Source organism: Geotrypetes seraphini, chromosome 2, assembly GCF_902459505.1.
Source record: "Geotrypetes seraphini chromosome 2, aGeoSer1.1, whole genome shotgun sequence".
Lineage (NCBI taxonomy): Eukaryota > Metazoa > Chordata > Amphibia > Gymnophiona > Dermophiidae > Geotrypetes > Geotrypetes seraphini.
This window is the reverse complement of record NC_047085.1, coordinates 424,310,312-424,326,684: the sequence shown is the minus strand read 5'-3', so window position 1 is coordinate 424,326,684 and position 16,373 is coordinate 424,310,312. Positions and strand designations below refer to the sequence as shown.

General features: G+C 45.4%; 1 protein-coding gene across 1 annotated transcript in view; it reads left to right on the top strand.

The window, feature by feature from the left end:
* The first annotated feature begins 2,148 nt into the window (after positions 1-2,148).
* SRI (sorcin) overlaps positions 2,149-16,373 on the top strand; it is a 59,374-nt gene continuing 45,149 nt past the window's right edge. Inside the window, exons 1-3 of the mRNA XM_033931191.1 lie at positions 2,149-2,300; positions 13,803-13,877; positions 16,197-16,266. Of these exons, the coding sequence (XP_033787082.1) occupies positions 2,277-2,300; positions 13,803-13,877; positions 16,197-16,266 (169 nt within the window). The 5' untranslated portion in view covers positions 2,149-2,276. The remainder of the gene's footprint in view (positions 2,301-13,802; positions 13,878-16,196; positions 16,267-16,373) is intronic.

Genomic DNA, 16,373 nt, shown 5'->3' with positions numbered 1-16,373 from the left:
GATGTGCACAAATGCACGAAAAGAACTGAGAGAAACTGTATGTATGTGCATGTGTGGATATATGTCTTTTTTTCCTCATAATATTGATTTTTTTTACATGGTGGAAGTCAGAGGAGACTGAGAGGAGACATGATCGAAACATTCAAAATACTGAAGGGAATAGACTTAGTAGATAAAGACATACTGTTCACACTCTCCAAGGTAGGGAGAACGAGAGGGCACTCTCTAAAGTTTAAAGGGTATAGATTCCATACAAACTTAAGGAAGTTCTTCTTCACCCAGAGAGTGGTGGAGAGCTGGAATGCTTTTCCGGAGTCTGTTGTAGGGGAAAACACCCTCCAGGATTTCAAGACTAAGCTGGACAAGTTTCTGCTAAACTGGGATGTACACAGGTGAGGCTGGACTCATTTTAGAGCACTGGTCTTTGACCTGGGGGCCGCCGCGTGAGCAGACTGCTGAGCACGATGGACCACTGGTCTGACCCAGCAGCAGCAATTCTTATGTTCTTAGTTGTCATCTTATGATTTTGCCTCTTTACCCTCTATTGCCTCAGATACAAATTGAGAGGTACATTTACCAAGCTGTGGGAAAAGTTGGATTTAGTGTTTTTTCCACGTTATGGCCAATTTTCTATTTTTTAAATTAATGGCCATGCGCTAATGGCAACATTAGCGAATGGCCATTAACAAAACTTAGCAAATGAGCATTTACTTTCACCCATTTTGTAGGCCGAAAAGTCACAAGTGCTAAAACAGATTTTATGCTTCTTATCCTAGAAATAAGCGGTGGATTTTCCCAAATCTATCTTAATAATGGCATATGGACTTTTCTTTTAGGAAATTAGCCAAACCTTTTTAAAACCCTGCTAAGCTAACTGTTTTCACCAAATTCTCTGGCACTGAATTGCATATTTCAGTTTGTTTTAAATTTACTAAGTAGATATGCTAACTGATTAGCATAAACACACCTACACTCCGCCTACCCCCAACATGTCCTTCCATGGAAAAAATAACATTTTTTAGTGTGCAGTGATGCCATCAGTGACGCAGCAGAGGGAAGGACCCCAGTGGAGCAGGCCGCAAATAAGCCTGTTCAGATCCTGTGTCTATGCCTCACCAGGGGGGGGAGGGAAGGACTATTCACTGAATCGGTGAGTCTTATTTGGGGGGGGGGAGTGGAAACAAATCAATTCAAATTGATTCACTGAAGTGAATCGGTGAAGCGATTCAAATTGGTGAATCGAGAAGCACTACCTGGCGGCACCCATTGACATTCTCTTTTTTCCCCAATACTCTCTACTTCTCTATCCAAGCTTAAATCAGAAAGGGGAAAGTAGATGGGAGGAAGAGCTAGGGTTACCAGATTTTCTGTTTGGAAAATCCGGACACCTAGACCTGCCCCCAGGTCCACCCACTTCCACCCATCCCCACCCTATTACACCCCAGTCCTGCCCCTAATCCTGCCCTAGCCCTGCTCCCGTCAAGCAGGAGGGCATTCTGCACATGTGTGGATGTGACGCAATGATGTCACACACGCACATGTGACATCATTGCATGGCATTCATGCATATGCAGATTCCCTCCTGCCAGAGTGATTTGTTCCAAACTTTTCAAAATCTGGACAAAGTGCCGGGTTTTGAAAAGCCATCTGGACCCCCGGACATGTCCTCAAAAGGAAATCCGGACGTCTGGCAACCCTAGGAAGAGCTAACAGCTTTGGACATTTCTAAATAGAAGAGAATACATTTGGAAACGCCCACCCTCAATAAAGAGACTGAAGACTGAAAGTGGCCCCAACATAAAAATTAGTGAAGACTGCTCTAGATGAGGATCTGTTTCAGAAAAGACACCAAAACAATCGCTCTCTGTCCCCCCTTCTCCAAGCTCAATAAATAAAGTTAGGCAAAAAAAAAAAAATGCTTTTGTGGCCTACACCATTCGCATTAATAAGGAGGGGAGAGCGGGCGGACGGTGTTATTCTCTGGGAAACATTCGTTCAGAAAATATAACGCCGATATTTTGTTTCTGTCCTCTATTTCCCACAAACCTTCGCACGTGGGAATAAAACAAAGTAATAGGCTTCGAATTGCAATTTCCTCTTGTTTGTCCCGTTCCGTCTCCTCCTCGGAATTCACCACCATCTCCGTGCGACCTCTGCTTGCGTTGTTCCGGGTAGCTCGCGGCGAGTTGTTTGGTGGTGGGTGTGGCTCTAGTATAAGGTGCGGGTGTGCGAGGAGCGTGGGGGTTACCTGTGAGTTCTAGCAACCTGCTTTATCAATGGCTTATCATTACCAGGGTGTGGTGAGTGGCTTTCATTCTTACGCCGCAGAAGCGCGCCGGCGACTGCTAGAGCTGGCTGGGGTGCGTGCCGATTCAGCAGGCGCTGCAAAGCATATTTCAAAAAGTAATGGGTGCATTTTCTAGTTAGACGGTTCTTTAGGCAAAATAGTTAAGATTACCAGGATATTGGTTTTCCCACGATGGTTGGTTTGTGTTGTTACACTTCGAAGTGTTTTAAAGTTTCCCTCTGAGTTTAGTGACCTCGGGGGGTAGTAAAACTTGACCCTAATTATACGTGCTACGCAATATAGCAGCAGTATATGCATGTTCGGTGTAAAAAAAAGAAGAAAAAAAAATCCTTGATTTACACAGTATCAATCTTGGAAAATCACATTCTATTACCTTTTTTCTTTTTAATAATTTTCTTCTAATTCTATATACAGTATTATCTCAAATAGTGGACTAACAGTCTTTCACACCATTTCCCTCATGGGGAACTGTTACGATTTCTATTCATGAGCAAGAAGGAGTAACCTGTTTTTAGTTGTAATTTGTTACATATGTGGTGTTCTAGGTACCGAGGGCTTGTTTTCTAAATGCCATGCTTTCAAAAGTGCACTATTGGTGTGTATGGGACCTATGGTAAATAACGTCATTGTTGGTTAGTGTAATGAAGCTAGACTTGCTAAAAGGCACAACTGTAGTACCACGAGCTTGTTCCTGAGGCAATAGAAGGTGAGATGATTTGCAAACTCTGGCTTCACTTGTTCTTGGCCTACCGTTGAGATGTCCAGCAGGGAGAACCCACTTGGAAATGTAACCAGAGTGAAAATAATTTAAAAATGGTATCTGGAGGGACTTTTGCAGATCCTTGGGAGCAGAGGGGAGTTGTTCTGGATGGACCCTGTTGCACATCTACAGGGCAAACATGGCTATTCCGGGCCATTTGGAAAGTAGAAGATGCTGGGGAAAGAGCCAAAGGAAAGGCGCAGGCCTGGGCTGAGATCGGGAGGCGATCTGTATGCGGTGATGTCATTATATGTGATGGAGAGGGGGCAGCTGTAACTTCAGGGAGAGTCCCAGGGTGTTTGGGGCACTATGCCACCAATGAAAATAATTTTAAAAGTGGCAGGGAGCCCAAATGAAAGTGTGCCGGAATGGGGCCATGGTGGAACTGTGATTGAGCAATCTATGAGAATATTATAACACCATTTATGATTCTCCTTTATTATCTTAAAGTATCAGTAACCAGGTTCTTCTTGACACTGTTCCTGTCAAGAATTGGTTGGTGTTTTCTGGTCACACTTCACCTCTGGAAGGGTATACTCAGCCTGACGTACCCCAGCTAGCAGAGTAGGAGCAATGCAGGAAAAAAAAAAGCACCGGGAAGGGGATGGTCTTGCATTTTGGACTGGCGGGCCTCAAAGCAGAAGGGACTGAACATCTCACTTGCTCTCAATTTCTCACAAAGGTACAGGGTCAGGGTGCATCTGGTGGCAGGAAGGAGTGGGCATTCCTCCTACCAATTTTCTCTGGTTCGGGGAGGGGAAGGGGGAAGGTCCCAGTTCTAGTTCTAAATATTATATTATGCGATTAGTCTTGACTAGTCGCTTTTTTTGGATTGCTGGAAGTGTTCGGTTTTGGGGGCGGGGGGTTTGTGAAGTGAAGTGATGCTAGAGGACCCCTCACAGAGGAAATGGTTGATCAACCAGTTAGAGCTGCGAGTCATCTGCCTGATGCTACTGGCACTTGGAAGCTCACTTCAAGATAAAGCAGTATGGATTTTTCTTGGGCTAACGCCATTGCATGGTCTATGCCAATCAGCAAGGAGGCACCAAGAGTGCTCCATTATGCTTGGAGGGCCAAATGTTGTTTGAGTGGGCAGAGATCTGTTGGTGCTCTTGGTTAGCACATATAACAGGAGTGGACATGTGCAAGCGGATTTTCTCAGCTGGCAGACTCTAGACACCAGAGAATGTGCTCTATCTTGGGAGGTGTTCAACAGCATTGTGGGTTGTTGAGGACATCTGACGTTCGATCTGAGAGCATCAGTGGCCAGCAAGAAAACAGCTAAATTTTTCAGCCAAAGATACAAACCAGGAAATGCTGGTTTGGATGCCCTGGTGTAGCTGTGGCCACAGGCAGGGCTTCTGTATGGATTCCTTCCATGGCCTATGATGGTTCTGCAGAGAATGGTGCGACAAGAACTACCAGCCCCTGGTGCAACAGACTGGCTGAGGGATCCGTGGTATGTAGATCTGGTATGTTTACAGAGGGACCAGAATCTCTGACTACCCTGTCATCTAAGATTACTCTCACAGGACCCAATTGCCCTGGAAGATTGGAGCACTTTGATATTAGGGCATGGCCCTTGAGCATGCAGTTTTAGTTCACAAAGGCTATTTGGAAGTGATTATTGACACTGTATGCAAATCTTTCATGCACATACATTGTGGGTTTCATGGAAATCTGACTTGACAAGGTGTATCTTGAGAATTGTTGAAATCATGATCTGGGTTTAGTACTAATGAGTGTGGTTTAGTGGTTAGAGCTATGAGGTTGTGGGTTCAAACCCCGCACTGCTCTTTGTGATCCTGGGCAAGTCACTTAATCCTCCACTACCTCAGGTACATTAGACAGATGAGGAAAGATGCTTGAAGTACCTGTATGTAAACAGCTTTAACGTAGTTTTAAAGCTATAAAAAGGCGGTATACAAGTCCCAATCCCTTTCCCTAAGGTCCAAGAAGCAGGCGGCATTGGCTGTCTATGCGAAGGCCTGGAAGTGTTTCCCAGGGCTGACATGCACAGACAAATGAGGACCTGGTCATGGCTCAGTTTCCTTTGGTTCTAGCATTCCTTCAAGAGGGTCTTGAAGAAAAACCTTGTGGTTGGGTCCCTCAGAGTACAGGTCTTTCGTGCTTCAGACTCCAGACTTTTTTTTTAGAATGCCATTGGTCTCTCAACCAAATGTGTTCATGTTTTTGAAGGGAGCTTTACGTCTGCATCCTCCAGAATGTCAACCTTTAACAACATGGAGTTTTAATCTGATTCTGCAGGCTCTTACTAGAGAGGTTCCATGTATGCAAGAGTCTCGGTGTTATGAGCGTTTGTGTGCATAAGGATATAGCCACCCAGACATACATCATTCTTTGACGTAATTGGTTCTAGAAAATTAAGGGCGAGTAATTTTAGTTTTTTTATGCAGTGGTTATAACTTGAGCAACAAACAATCAAAGCTTTATCATTTGGATCTTCTTATCTTTGTGAAATTGGTTTTTCAGCTCTGACAGAAATTAAATTGAAAAAAAGAGAGTGACTGCAGATGGTGGATGGTGAAATGTGCATATGCTTATCAACTATGGAGCCATGCTTTAATTTGCACTGAAAAACAAGCACATCCATCGCGTTGATTAGCAATTCTAAAATTCTATCTACTTTAGCTTCACTCTTGTTACAATTACCCCTACATAGTTTAAGGAACCGTTAACTCTCAAATTTATTTTTTTGTTGGTTTTGCAATTTTATAATTTCAATTATAATGTGCTGCAAAAAAATTTTGCTTCTTTTAGTGTGCCAGAACTTAAAAAAGAAAAGCTTGAAGACACTGCATTAGAGCTCCACATAAGCCTTTGAAGAAGGCATTTGTGATGGACTGGGCAGTTAAAACAGCATTTTTTATGGAGATCATTTTAGCACGATGGGTGTTTGAACTGCAGAGAACCTTTTCTCAGATTTTCGGAGATGGGGGTATAGTTCCCTCTTTCTTGTCAAGTTTTGAGTTTTCACATCAACCAGTTTTGATTGTCGGATCATCTTTGTGCTGGCGGGTACTAGCTGCCAGGGTGGACTGGCCGGCTTCAAAAGTTACCATTTCTAGATGGATTTGCATGGCCACTTCAGCTTATATCAGAAGTAGGAAGCGGCCTCCCTGTATCATTAAAGGCACATTCCATTAGGAGTGTAGTATCCTCCTGGGCAGAGTAGAGCAGCTTCCCCTGAAGAAATTGTAGTTACTACGTGGTCCACCCTCCATACTTTCACAAAAGGTTTTTTGTATAAAGTGGATGTAGTGGCCAAATTGATACTTCATTTGAATCTTCAGTACTTTCAGCAGGCTCATTTGTCCTGCCCTAGATTCTATGGACCGATGTTCCTATTGTACTAGAAGGGAAGATAATCTTCTCTCTAGTAAATAGAAAACAAATTAATTAAAGACTGTTTTTATCCTGTTCTCCCAAAAAGAGCTTAGAATGGGTTACAGGTTAACATACATAATATGCAATTTACAGTTGCAATTTGCCATAGTTACAGTGGAAGGTTTTTTGATTCAAGTTTTTATCCTAATCAATATACATTCCGTTGTGATTCATCGGTCGAGGGCAGGGGTGTTAGATGAAGAGGTATGTTTGTTTTTATTGCTTTTCTAAAGTTAAGGAGTCCTTCAAGGGATCTGATCTGTGGGAGCAGTTGATTTCAGTGGCTTGGTATGAAGTGGGAGTAGGAAAGTCTCAAAGCCTGCCCTGTCAGATGTTCATTAGCCTGCTCGGATGTGTCAGTATTAACAGATATCTCGTTTCTTTCTTCCATCTAGCAAGGTCGAGGATAGGGGAGACCATTTGGTGCAGGTTGTACCCAGGTAGATGGCTTGTTCACGAACCATTTATAACATACAACAGGGTGGCATGATTATTTTGTGCTAAATGTTGTAATATGAGCAGAATAGGTTTGTTTCTTGGGAAGAGTCCCCGTACCTTTGTTTCTTCTCTGGGGCTGACTGTCTGCTTTGATAACAAACTGAGGAATTGGAGGACAGCCAAGAGTGATTGGATGTAGAGCAGAAAAATGTAAATGAGGCTCTCTACACCAGATCTTGCAATCGGAGATACACAAGCCACAGGTTCAAGAGTGATGTGCCTATTTACTAGAAAGAAAATTATCAGGGTAAGTACCTAATCTTCCCTTATTTGCCTGCTGTGTTCACTTAAGTCCATACTATGTAGAACTCCTCTTGAACTCTGCAAATCACCAAGTGAGATCAGAAGACCTAGTCTTAAATAGACCTGTCTCTAGCCTGGGTAGCTGAAATCTTGTGCTATTCTCATAAGAACAGCAGGGGAATTTTGGCACCAGATACATCACACTACTGGAGCTGTGTAGTCAGAATCCAGCATCTAATAGCTTGGTAAATTCTGCAACAAGGCAAGGGAGGAGAGTGGCATAGTGGTTAGTTACGGTCTCGACACCCTGAGATTCTGGGTTCAAACCCCATGCTGCGCCTTGTGACTCTGGGCCAGTGACCTAATCCTCTATTGCCCCCAGGTACTTTAGCTAGACTATGAGCCTACTGGGAAAGATGGGGGGGAGGGGAATACTGGAGTACCTGACTTGTAACCCGTTCTGAGCTCCTTTGGGAGGGAGGGCTAAAAAAAAATCAAATTCTGTATCCCAGGAAAATTCTGCACAAATCTACATTGTGAAGTTGTGTTGCACTTTCCTGGGAGTAGCACTTGAGGAGAATTTTATCTTTACAAAACAGGGGAAGGCTATCCAATATCTAAATGCTAGAAACTTCAACTGTTTGAATCATTTCTGAAAAGATGCATGGAATTGCTGAAGTCAAAGTGAGATCTGAAAATAAAGAATCTGATCAGATGTTTAAGACTGATCTGCAAGTCCCCTTAAAATGACCTGCTGAACATTAGGTGGTGATGGAGAAAAAGTGCACAGGTTTACTCATGCAGCTAGCTTGCATGGGAGAATTGTCACAGAAAGGTTTTCTGACCTTGTTACAAAAATCATCTAAAAGATGCAAAGGAAATCATTTGGGACCAATGAGCTTTTGATAAAACAAAAATGGCATGATTTGACCACATCCATACAAGTGCTTTATGGACTACCTTTTGGGGGGGGGGGGGTTGTTTTGTTTTTTTGCTTATGTAGGTAGGATATCGACTACAAATCAAATGCTTTGTCCTACTCTTGGGATGTTTAAAGGACATTTTGCCATCCATTAAGGAAGGGGGTGGATCTGTTTTGCGAGTGGTATAGGAAATATTGTACTGGGGATGTGAAACATGATCTTGAATCTCATGTCCCAAATTCAGGGGCCCTTTTTTACTAAAGTTTAGTGCAGTGTGTTGCAAACTTTTTCTTTCTTTCTTTTTTTTTTTTTTTTTTTTAAACTGCAACCCCTTAAACTTGGGGCTGCGGTTGGAAGGCACCCAGAAATGCGCAAACAGACGCAACATGCACATGCATAATGTCATCACATTGACAACATTGCATTGTAGATATCCTCCAGCCATGGCCCTGAGCCTTCTACTACCGCTGAGTGTGTGTGGGGGGGGGGGGGGGGGGGTGCTGCAGAAGGAGAGGTGAGGAGAAGGAGCAGAGGCGCTGGCTGACTACAGGATGTGCCTCTGTATACAGGACATGCCTCTCTAAGCAAGTCAGCTGGCACCTCTCCTTGCCGGCATCTCGGGGTACACTTGGCATCTGCCGGGGCACACAGTTTGCGATATACTGGCTTAGTGTGTGCTAGCATCCACTTTATCCCAGGACAAGCGGGCAGGTATTCTCACTAGTGGGTGATGTCATCCGACAGAGCCCCGATACGGACATCTTGCAAGCATGTCTTGCTTGAAGAAACTCAGAAGTTTCGAGATGCCCGCACCGCGCATGCGCCAGTGCCTTCCCGCCCGATGCTCCGGGCGTGTCTCAGACGGGCTCGATCCCCTTCCAGGCATCGATCCAGACATTCTTCGAAGCATTCCTCTCGGCACTCGACCGTCTCGCCTCAGAAGAAATTGCCTCGGTTGGGGTATGCTGCTTCGACTGGGTCTCCTCCTCCGGGCCCGGAGTTCGAGGACCCCGAGGTTTTCTACTTGTCCTGTTGCTCGCAGGCCTCTCTGGAGCCTCAAGCCTCTTCTTCTTCTAGTCCGTCTCGCAGACCGGCGACGGCGGACCAACTGTCCTTTTCATCGTTCCTCAAGCAGATGGCAGATGACATGGACATTACTCTCGATGCTGGGTCTCGATACTCCAAGGAGTACCTCGATACCATGCACTTGCCTCGTCCTCCGGCGGAGTCCTTGCGGCTTCCCTGCACAAGCTCCTCGACCAGACCTTCATGCGATGCTTCGAGTCTCCTTACTCTATCCCTGCGGTCCCTGGCAAATTGGATGCGCGGTACCGCATGGTGCATCATAAAGGCTTCGAGGGTCCTCAGCTTTCTCACCAGTCCCTCCTGGTCGAATCCTCGCTCAAGCGGTCTCATCCTGGCCAGGTCTATGCTTCAGTGCCTCCGGGCCGCGAGGGCAGAACCATGGATAAGTTTGGTCGACGCATCTATCAGAATTCGATGATGGCGTCTCGAGTCCTGAATTACAATTTCCACTTTGCAGCCTACTTGGAATTTTTTCTACCTGTGCTTCGGAAGTTCACACCCTACATCGAGTCCCAGGCTAGGTTTGAGTTTGAGGAAGTGGTTGCTTCGCTGTCCCAACTTCGGCTTCAGTTAATGCAATCTGCCTATGATGCGTTCGAGCTCTCAGCCCGAGCGGCGGCCTGCTCGGTGGCGATGCGCCGGTTGGCCTAGTTGCGGACCATTGATATGGACCCGAATCTTCAGGACCGCCTGGCGAACGTCCCGTGTGCTGGGGCGGATCTTTTTGACGAATCCATCGAGACTGTTACGAAGAAGTTGTCTGACCACGAAAAGTCCTTCCAATCTATCCTTAGGCCGAAGCCTAAGCCTCAGCAGTCTCGACCTTCTCGTCCGCCGTTGATTTATCAGCGGCATTATCAGCCGAGGTAAACTCCACCTGCGAGGCAACCGGCGAAGCGCCAGCCTCCCCAGAAGGGTCAGCCTAAGTCTCAGTCGCCTGCTGTCCCTAAGACCACTCAGCCTTTTTGACTGTCTCGTCGAGGGCATAACCAACCTCGTTCTGCTTCCCCCTGTTTTTCCCATCGGAGGGCGCCTCCATCATTTTTATCATCGCTGGGAGGCCATAACAACCGACCTCTGGGTCCTTACTATCATCCAGGAAGGATACTCTCTTCATTTCCATCGGGTCCCTCCGGACCACCCTCCTTCCAACTTGACTCAGACCGCCCTTCTTCTCCAGAAAGCTCAGGCTTTGCTCCGGCTTCGTGCCGTGGAGCCGGTCCCGACGGACCAACTGAACCAGGGGTTTTACTCCCGGTACTTCCTTGTTCCGAAGAAGACGGGCGACCTGCGACCCATTTTGGACCTCAGGGCCCTCAACAAATTCCTAGTCAAGGAGAGGTTTCGCATGCTGACACTTGCTTCTCTCTACCCTCTCCTCGAGCAGAACGACTGGTTATGCTCTCTGGATCTCAAGGAGACCTACACTCACATTCCCATTCATCCGGCCTCCCGCAAGTTCCTCAGATTTCGGGTGGGACATCTACATCTGCAGTATCGAGTGCTTCCATTCGGCCTGTCCTCGTCTCCCAGAGTCTTCACGAAGTGTCTGGTGGTGGTGGCCGCTGCACTCCGGAACAGGGGTCTTCAGGTATTTCCATACCTCGACGACTGGCTCATCAAGGCCCCGTCAGCTCCAAAGGTCATTTCGGCGACCTTGACCACGATCTGCTTCCTGCAGAACCTAGGCTTCGAGATCAATTTTCCCAAATCTCATCTGCAGCCTACCCAGTCCCTTCCCTTCATCGGGGCGGTACTGGACACCATTCAGCTTCGAGCATTCCTTCCTCCTCAGCGCATGGATGCTCTTCTTCGTCTCTGCCAGTCTGTATCTTCTCGCCAGTCCATCTCAGCGAGACACATGATGGTCCTCCTGGGCCACATGGCCTCTACAGTTCATGTGACACCCTTTGCCAGGCTCCATCTCAGAATTCCTCAGTGGACCCTAGCTTCTCAATGGACTCAAGTGTCAGACCCGTTGACTCGACACATCATAGTCACTCCTGCTCTTCGGCAGTCTCTACTTTGGTGGATGACCTCTTCGAATCTATCCAGAGGTTTGCTGTTTCACACTCCTCCTCATCAGAAGGTTCTCACAACCGATTCCTCGACCTATGCCTGGGGGGCTCATCTGGATGGGCTTCGCACTCAGGGATTCTGGACCAGTGCGGACCGCCTCCATCATATCAATCTTCTGGAGCTCAGAGCCATCTTCTATGCTCTTCAAGCTTTTCAACATCTGCTTCACGGCATGGTGGTCCTCATCCGTACAGACAACCAGGTCGCCATGTATTATGTGAACAAGCAGGGGGGCACGGGATCGGCCTCCCTCTGCCAGGAAGCTCTCAGAGTCTGGGATTGGGCAGTTCACCACAATGCCTTCCTCAAAGCTGTCTACATTCAGGGGAAGGACAATGTCTTGGCAGACAACTTGAGTCGTCTCCTCCAGCCTCATGAATGGACTCTCCATTCCAACCCCCTTCATCAGGTCTTTGCACAATGGGGGACGCCTCAGATAGACCTCTTTGCGGCTCCCCACAACTTCAAGCTGCCTCAGTTTTGCTCCAGGATCTACACTCCTCATCGCCTCGAGGCAGATGCCTTTCTGCTGGATTGGGGGAATCGATTTCTGTATGCGTTTCCTCCATTTCCTCTCATTCAAAAGACTCTGGTCAAGTTGAAATCAGACCAAGCCACCATGATTCTGATAGCTCCTCAGTAGCCCAGGCAACCTTGGTTCTCCCTTCTACTTCAACTCAGCAGCAGGGACCCGGTCCTTCTCCCAGTGTTTCCTTCTCTGCTTACTCAACATCAAGGATCACTGCTTCATCCCAACCTGCAGTCTCTCCACCTGACAGCTTGGTTCCTCTCAACGTAACCCCTCACCAGTTTTCTCAAGCGGTGAGGGATGTCTTAGAGGCTTCCAGGAAGCCTGCTACTCGACAATGCTACTCCCAAAAGTGGACTAGATTCTCTTCCTGGTGTATTTCCAATTCCAAAGAGCCTCAGCGTGCTTCCCTATCTTCTGTGTTGGACTATCTTCTACACCTGTCTCAGTCTGGTCTCAAGTCGACATCTATACGAGTCCACCTGAGTGCTATTGCGGCTTTCCATCAGCCTCTACATGGGAAACCTCTCTCTTCTCATCCTGTGGTTTCCAGATTTATGAAAGGACTTTTTCATGTCAATCCTCCTCTCAAACCGCCTCCAGTGGTTTGGGATCTCAATGTTGTCCTTTCTCAGCTTATGATACCTCCTTTTGAGCCTCTGAGCAAGGCTCCACTAAGGTTTCTCACTTGGAAAGTGTTTTTTCTGGTGGCCCTCACTTCTGCTCGCAGGGTCAGTGAGCTTCAAGCCTTGGTGGCGGACCCACCTTTCACAGTATTCCATCATGACAAGGTGGTCCTCCGCACTCACCCGAAATTCCTGCCTAAAGTGGTCTCTGAATTTCACCTCAACCAATCCATTGTGCTTCCAGTGTTCTTTCCAAAGCCTCATTCTCATTCTGGAGAATCAGCTCTTCACACTCTGGACTGTAAACGTGCTTTGGCTTTCTACTTAGATCGCACCAAACCACACAGAACTGCTCCTCAACTTTTCGTCTCCTTTGATCCAAACAAGTTGGGACGACCTGTATCGAAGCGCACCATCTCCAACTGGATTGCGGCTTGTATCTCTTTCTGCTATGCCCAGGCTGGATTACCCCTTCCCTGTAAGGTCACAGCCCATAAGGTCAGAGCAATGGCAGCCTCTGTAGCCTTCCTCAGATCGACACCGATTTAGGAGATTTGTAAGGCTGCCACTTGGCCCTCGGTTCATACATTCACCTCTCATTATTGTCTGGATACTTTCTCCAGATGGGATGGACAGTTTGGCCAAACAGTGTTACAAAATTTATTCTCCTAAATTGCCAACTCTCCCACCATCCCATTGAGGTTAGCTTGGAGGTCACCCACTAGTGAGAATACCTGCCTGCTTGTCCTGGGATAAAGCAATGTTACTTACCGTAACAGTTGTTATCCAGGGACAGCAGGCAGCTATTCTCACGTCCCACGCACCTCCCCTGGGTTGGCTTCTCTGCTAGCTACCTGAACTGAGGAGACACGCCCGGAGCATCGGGCGGGAAGGCACAGGCGCATGCGCGGTGCGGGCATCTCGAAACTTCTGAGTTTCTTCAAGCAAGACATGCTTGCAAGGTGTCCGTATCGGGGCTCTGTCGGATGACATCACCCACTAGTGAGAATAGCTGCCTGCTGTCCCTGGATAACAACTGTTACGGTAAGTAACATTGCTTTCTATGCATTAGAATTAGCAGAAAGATGTTTCTATAACTTTGCACTATATAGAGGCTATAATCTAGGATTCATTGAAACATAACTTTCACTAGGCATTCCTAATTGTTTGCAGACATCTGTAGTTTTGGGGGTTTTTTTTACTAGACAAATATAATACATTGCTTGAGTAATTTACTTTTTTACGTTTTAAATCAAAATATGTTGGCGAGTGCAAATTCTTTCATCAGTGGCAAAAAAATCATTGAAATGTTAAACTTATTTGTTTGTTTTTTGTCCAATAGTATGGCAGCGCCCCAGGCGGACCTGGTCAGGCTCAGGACCCATGGTATGGATATTTTGTTTCAGTAGCTGGTCAGGTGAGTTTACCTTTGCGACTTAATAAAAATACAAAGTTCAAGGTGATAACATGGTATCTGCTTTCTACTTCTATAAAAAAAAAAAAGGTGTGGATGCACATGTGCACACAGAGTAGCTTGGTTTTATTGAACCAAAGCATTGCTTTTGACATTAATCCATAATGAACTTATGTTATTCCATAAATGTATTTTATTGCATTTGGAATGTTGCCAAGTTAAAGCTTAAGTCCCAAAAGTATTGCGCTAAAATATAGCGCTGTGTTTTAGGGTGTGTCCATTGTTTTAGGGGTAGTTTTGTTTTTTCAAACTTACAAACTTACAAACGCCGTGTTTCCCCGAAAATAAGACTGTCTTATATTAATTTTGGGCCCAAAAAAGGCACTAGGTCATATTTTCAGTGATGTCTGTCTTATTTTTTTTTCATGTACAACGATACCTCCCTTCCTCTCCTCCACCCCAATTCTTCTTCTTTCCTTTCTCACCCCCACATGTGCAGCATCTTTCCTCCCCTCTCACCATCCCCTTGTGCAGTAACTTTCTATCCCTCCCATCCCTTGTGCAGCAGAACCCTTGCAGCTTCTATCCCTCCCTTCCATCCCCCCGCGTAGCATCTTTCTATCCCTCCCCCACCGCGCACCCCTTCCCCTCCGAACGACAAGACTGCTGCCGGTTCTGTCTCGCAGTTCAGATGAGAGGGAGAGAAGGAGTGCTGCTGCAGCGACTAGGGCTTATTTTCGGGGTAGGTCTTATTTTCGGGGAAACATGGTACTAGTAAACAAATTATGTAGCTTTGCATGCTAAATCTACAGCAGTATTCAGAAACTTTTTAAAGTGAGTTTTAACTACATCAAATCACAGTTGACATATATAGAAATCAAGTAGTTTTATTTGAACATACAAATATGAGGATGGTTTGAAAAGTTTGGTAAAAAGGCAAGTTACGTAGCCTCCATAGAGGGCTCTACACATCCAGCGAGTTTCCAGTTTTTTCATATGCTATTTTCCTATGATATGGAAAAACTGGGAACTCACTGGACTACTTGTATAGCCCTCCATGGAGACTATGTTAACTTGCCTTTTTACCAAACGTTTCAAACCACCCTTGTAGTCTAAACTACATCAGTAGCCACATAACTGCAGAAATCACTGGTCCAATCTAAGATCCAACGCTTCCAACTTTGAATTTTATAAAGGCTAATTCAATCACGGGAATCTTCTCTGATGCAATTACAAAACTATGTGTATTCCACTGGCACAGGCAGAATTGCATCCCACTTTAGTACAACTCTTTATTTCACTCTGCTAGATAAGTAATGTAATGTAATTTATTTCTTATATACCGCTACATCCGTTAGGTTCTAAGCGGTTTACAGAAAATATACATTAAGATTAGAAATAAGAAAGGTACTTGAAAAATTCCCTTACTGTCCCGAAGGCTCACAATCTAACTAAAGTACCTGGAGGGTAATAGAGAAGTGAAAAGTAGAGTTAGAGGAAAAATAAAAATAAAATAAGTATGTCCAATAGTGTGGTGAGCTTCTCCATAATGAATCCAAAAAACTGCAAAAAATGTACAAGGTTCAGGAATTTTTTATTCAAGTCGGTAAAAAAGTTATATTTCCAAAGTTGCTCCTCGATTGTAATGGGTACAGACCTGACACGGTCTGTGTTTCGAAAAGCACTTCTTCCTCGGGGGTCCATGAAACTCGGTGCATTTATCTTTGAGAACTATTTGGATTACAGTAATTGAACATAAGATTCTGGAGAGACAGGCGGCAAAAATCTCCTGTCGAAGGTACTGAATGCAGAATTGAAAGCTTCTCTCTAAATCTTTCTCCTCCAGTTTTGCTTTGCTTTGCTAGCTTGTTCCCAAATGAATTTCAACTTTGCTTTAATCTTAACATGGCTGTTTAACACGACAACTGAGCAAGTAAGCCAGTCATTAGGTCATTGACCAGTTCATCAGTGTGATAATTTCATCTGTCTTGATTACTGATGTCTCTAATGAGATCCTCAACATTTGGTAGTTAAGCTACCAGTAGTTCTCTGCCTGATCCCACCAAATAAATCACTTGCTTACTGCTACCTGGTACCACTTATTTCAGCTGGGGGGGGGGGTTCTATTGTCTTTGTTTTTGGTGATGCCCTAGATTGATGTTCAAATAATTCTGTGTACTCTGTTTGTAAAGCAATGTAAACATTTGTTGGTAGGGGTTCATATTGTTTGTAAGAGCATCAAATGTTCAGTACCTTGAAAATGCAGAAGACATGACAAATTATAAAAAGCAAATATTCAGACACATTTTATGCTTTCCATAGGATGGGCAAATAGATGCAGAGGAGCTGCAGCGATGTCTCACCCAGGCGGGGTTAGCTGGGGGATACAAACGTAAGTTTAAACTATTTCTTCAAATTAATAGGATGGTAGTGTGTGTTGTGGCTCTATTGGCCCTTCCGTACTATGCCGCTATTTTCACTTTACTGCTCGGCTGTCTG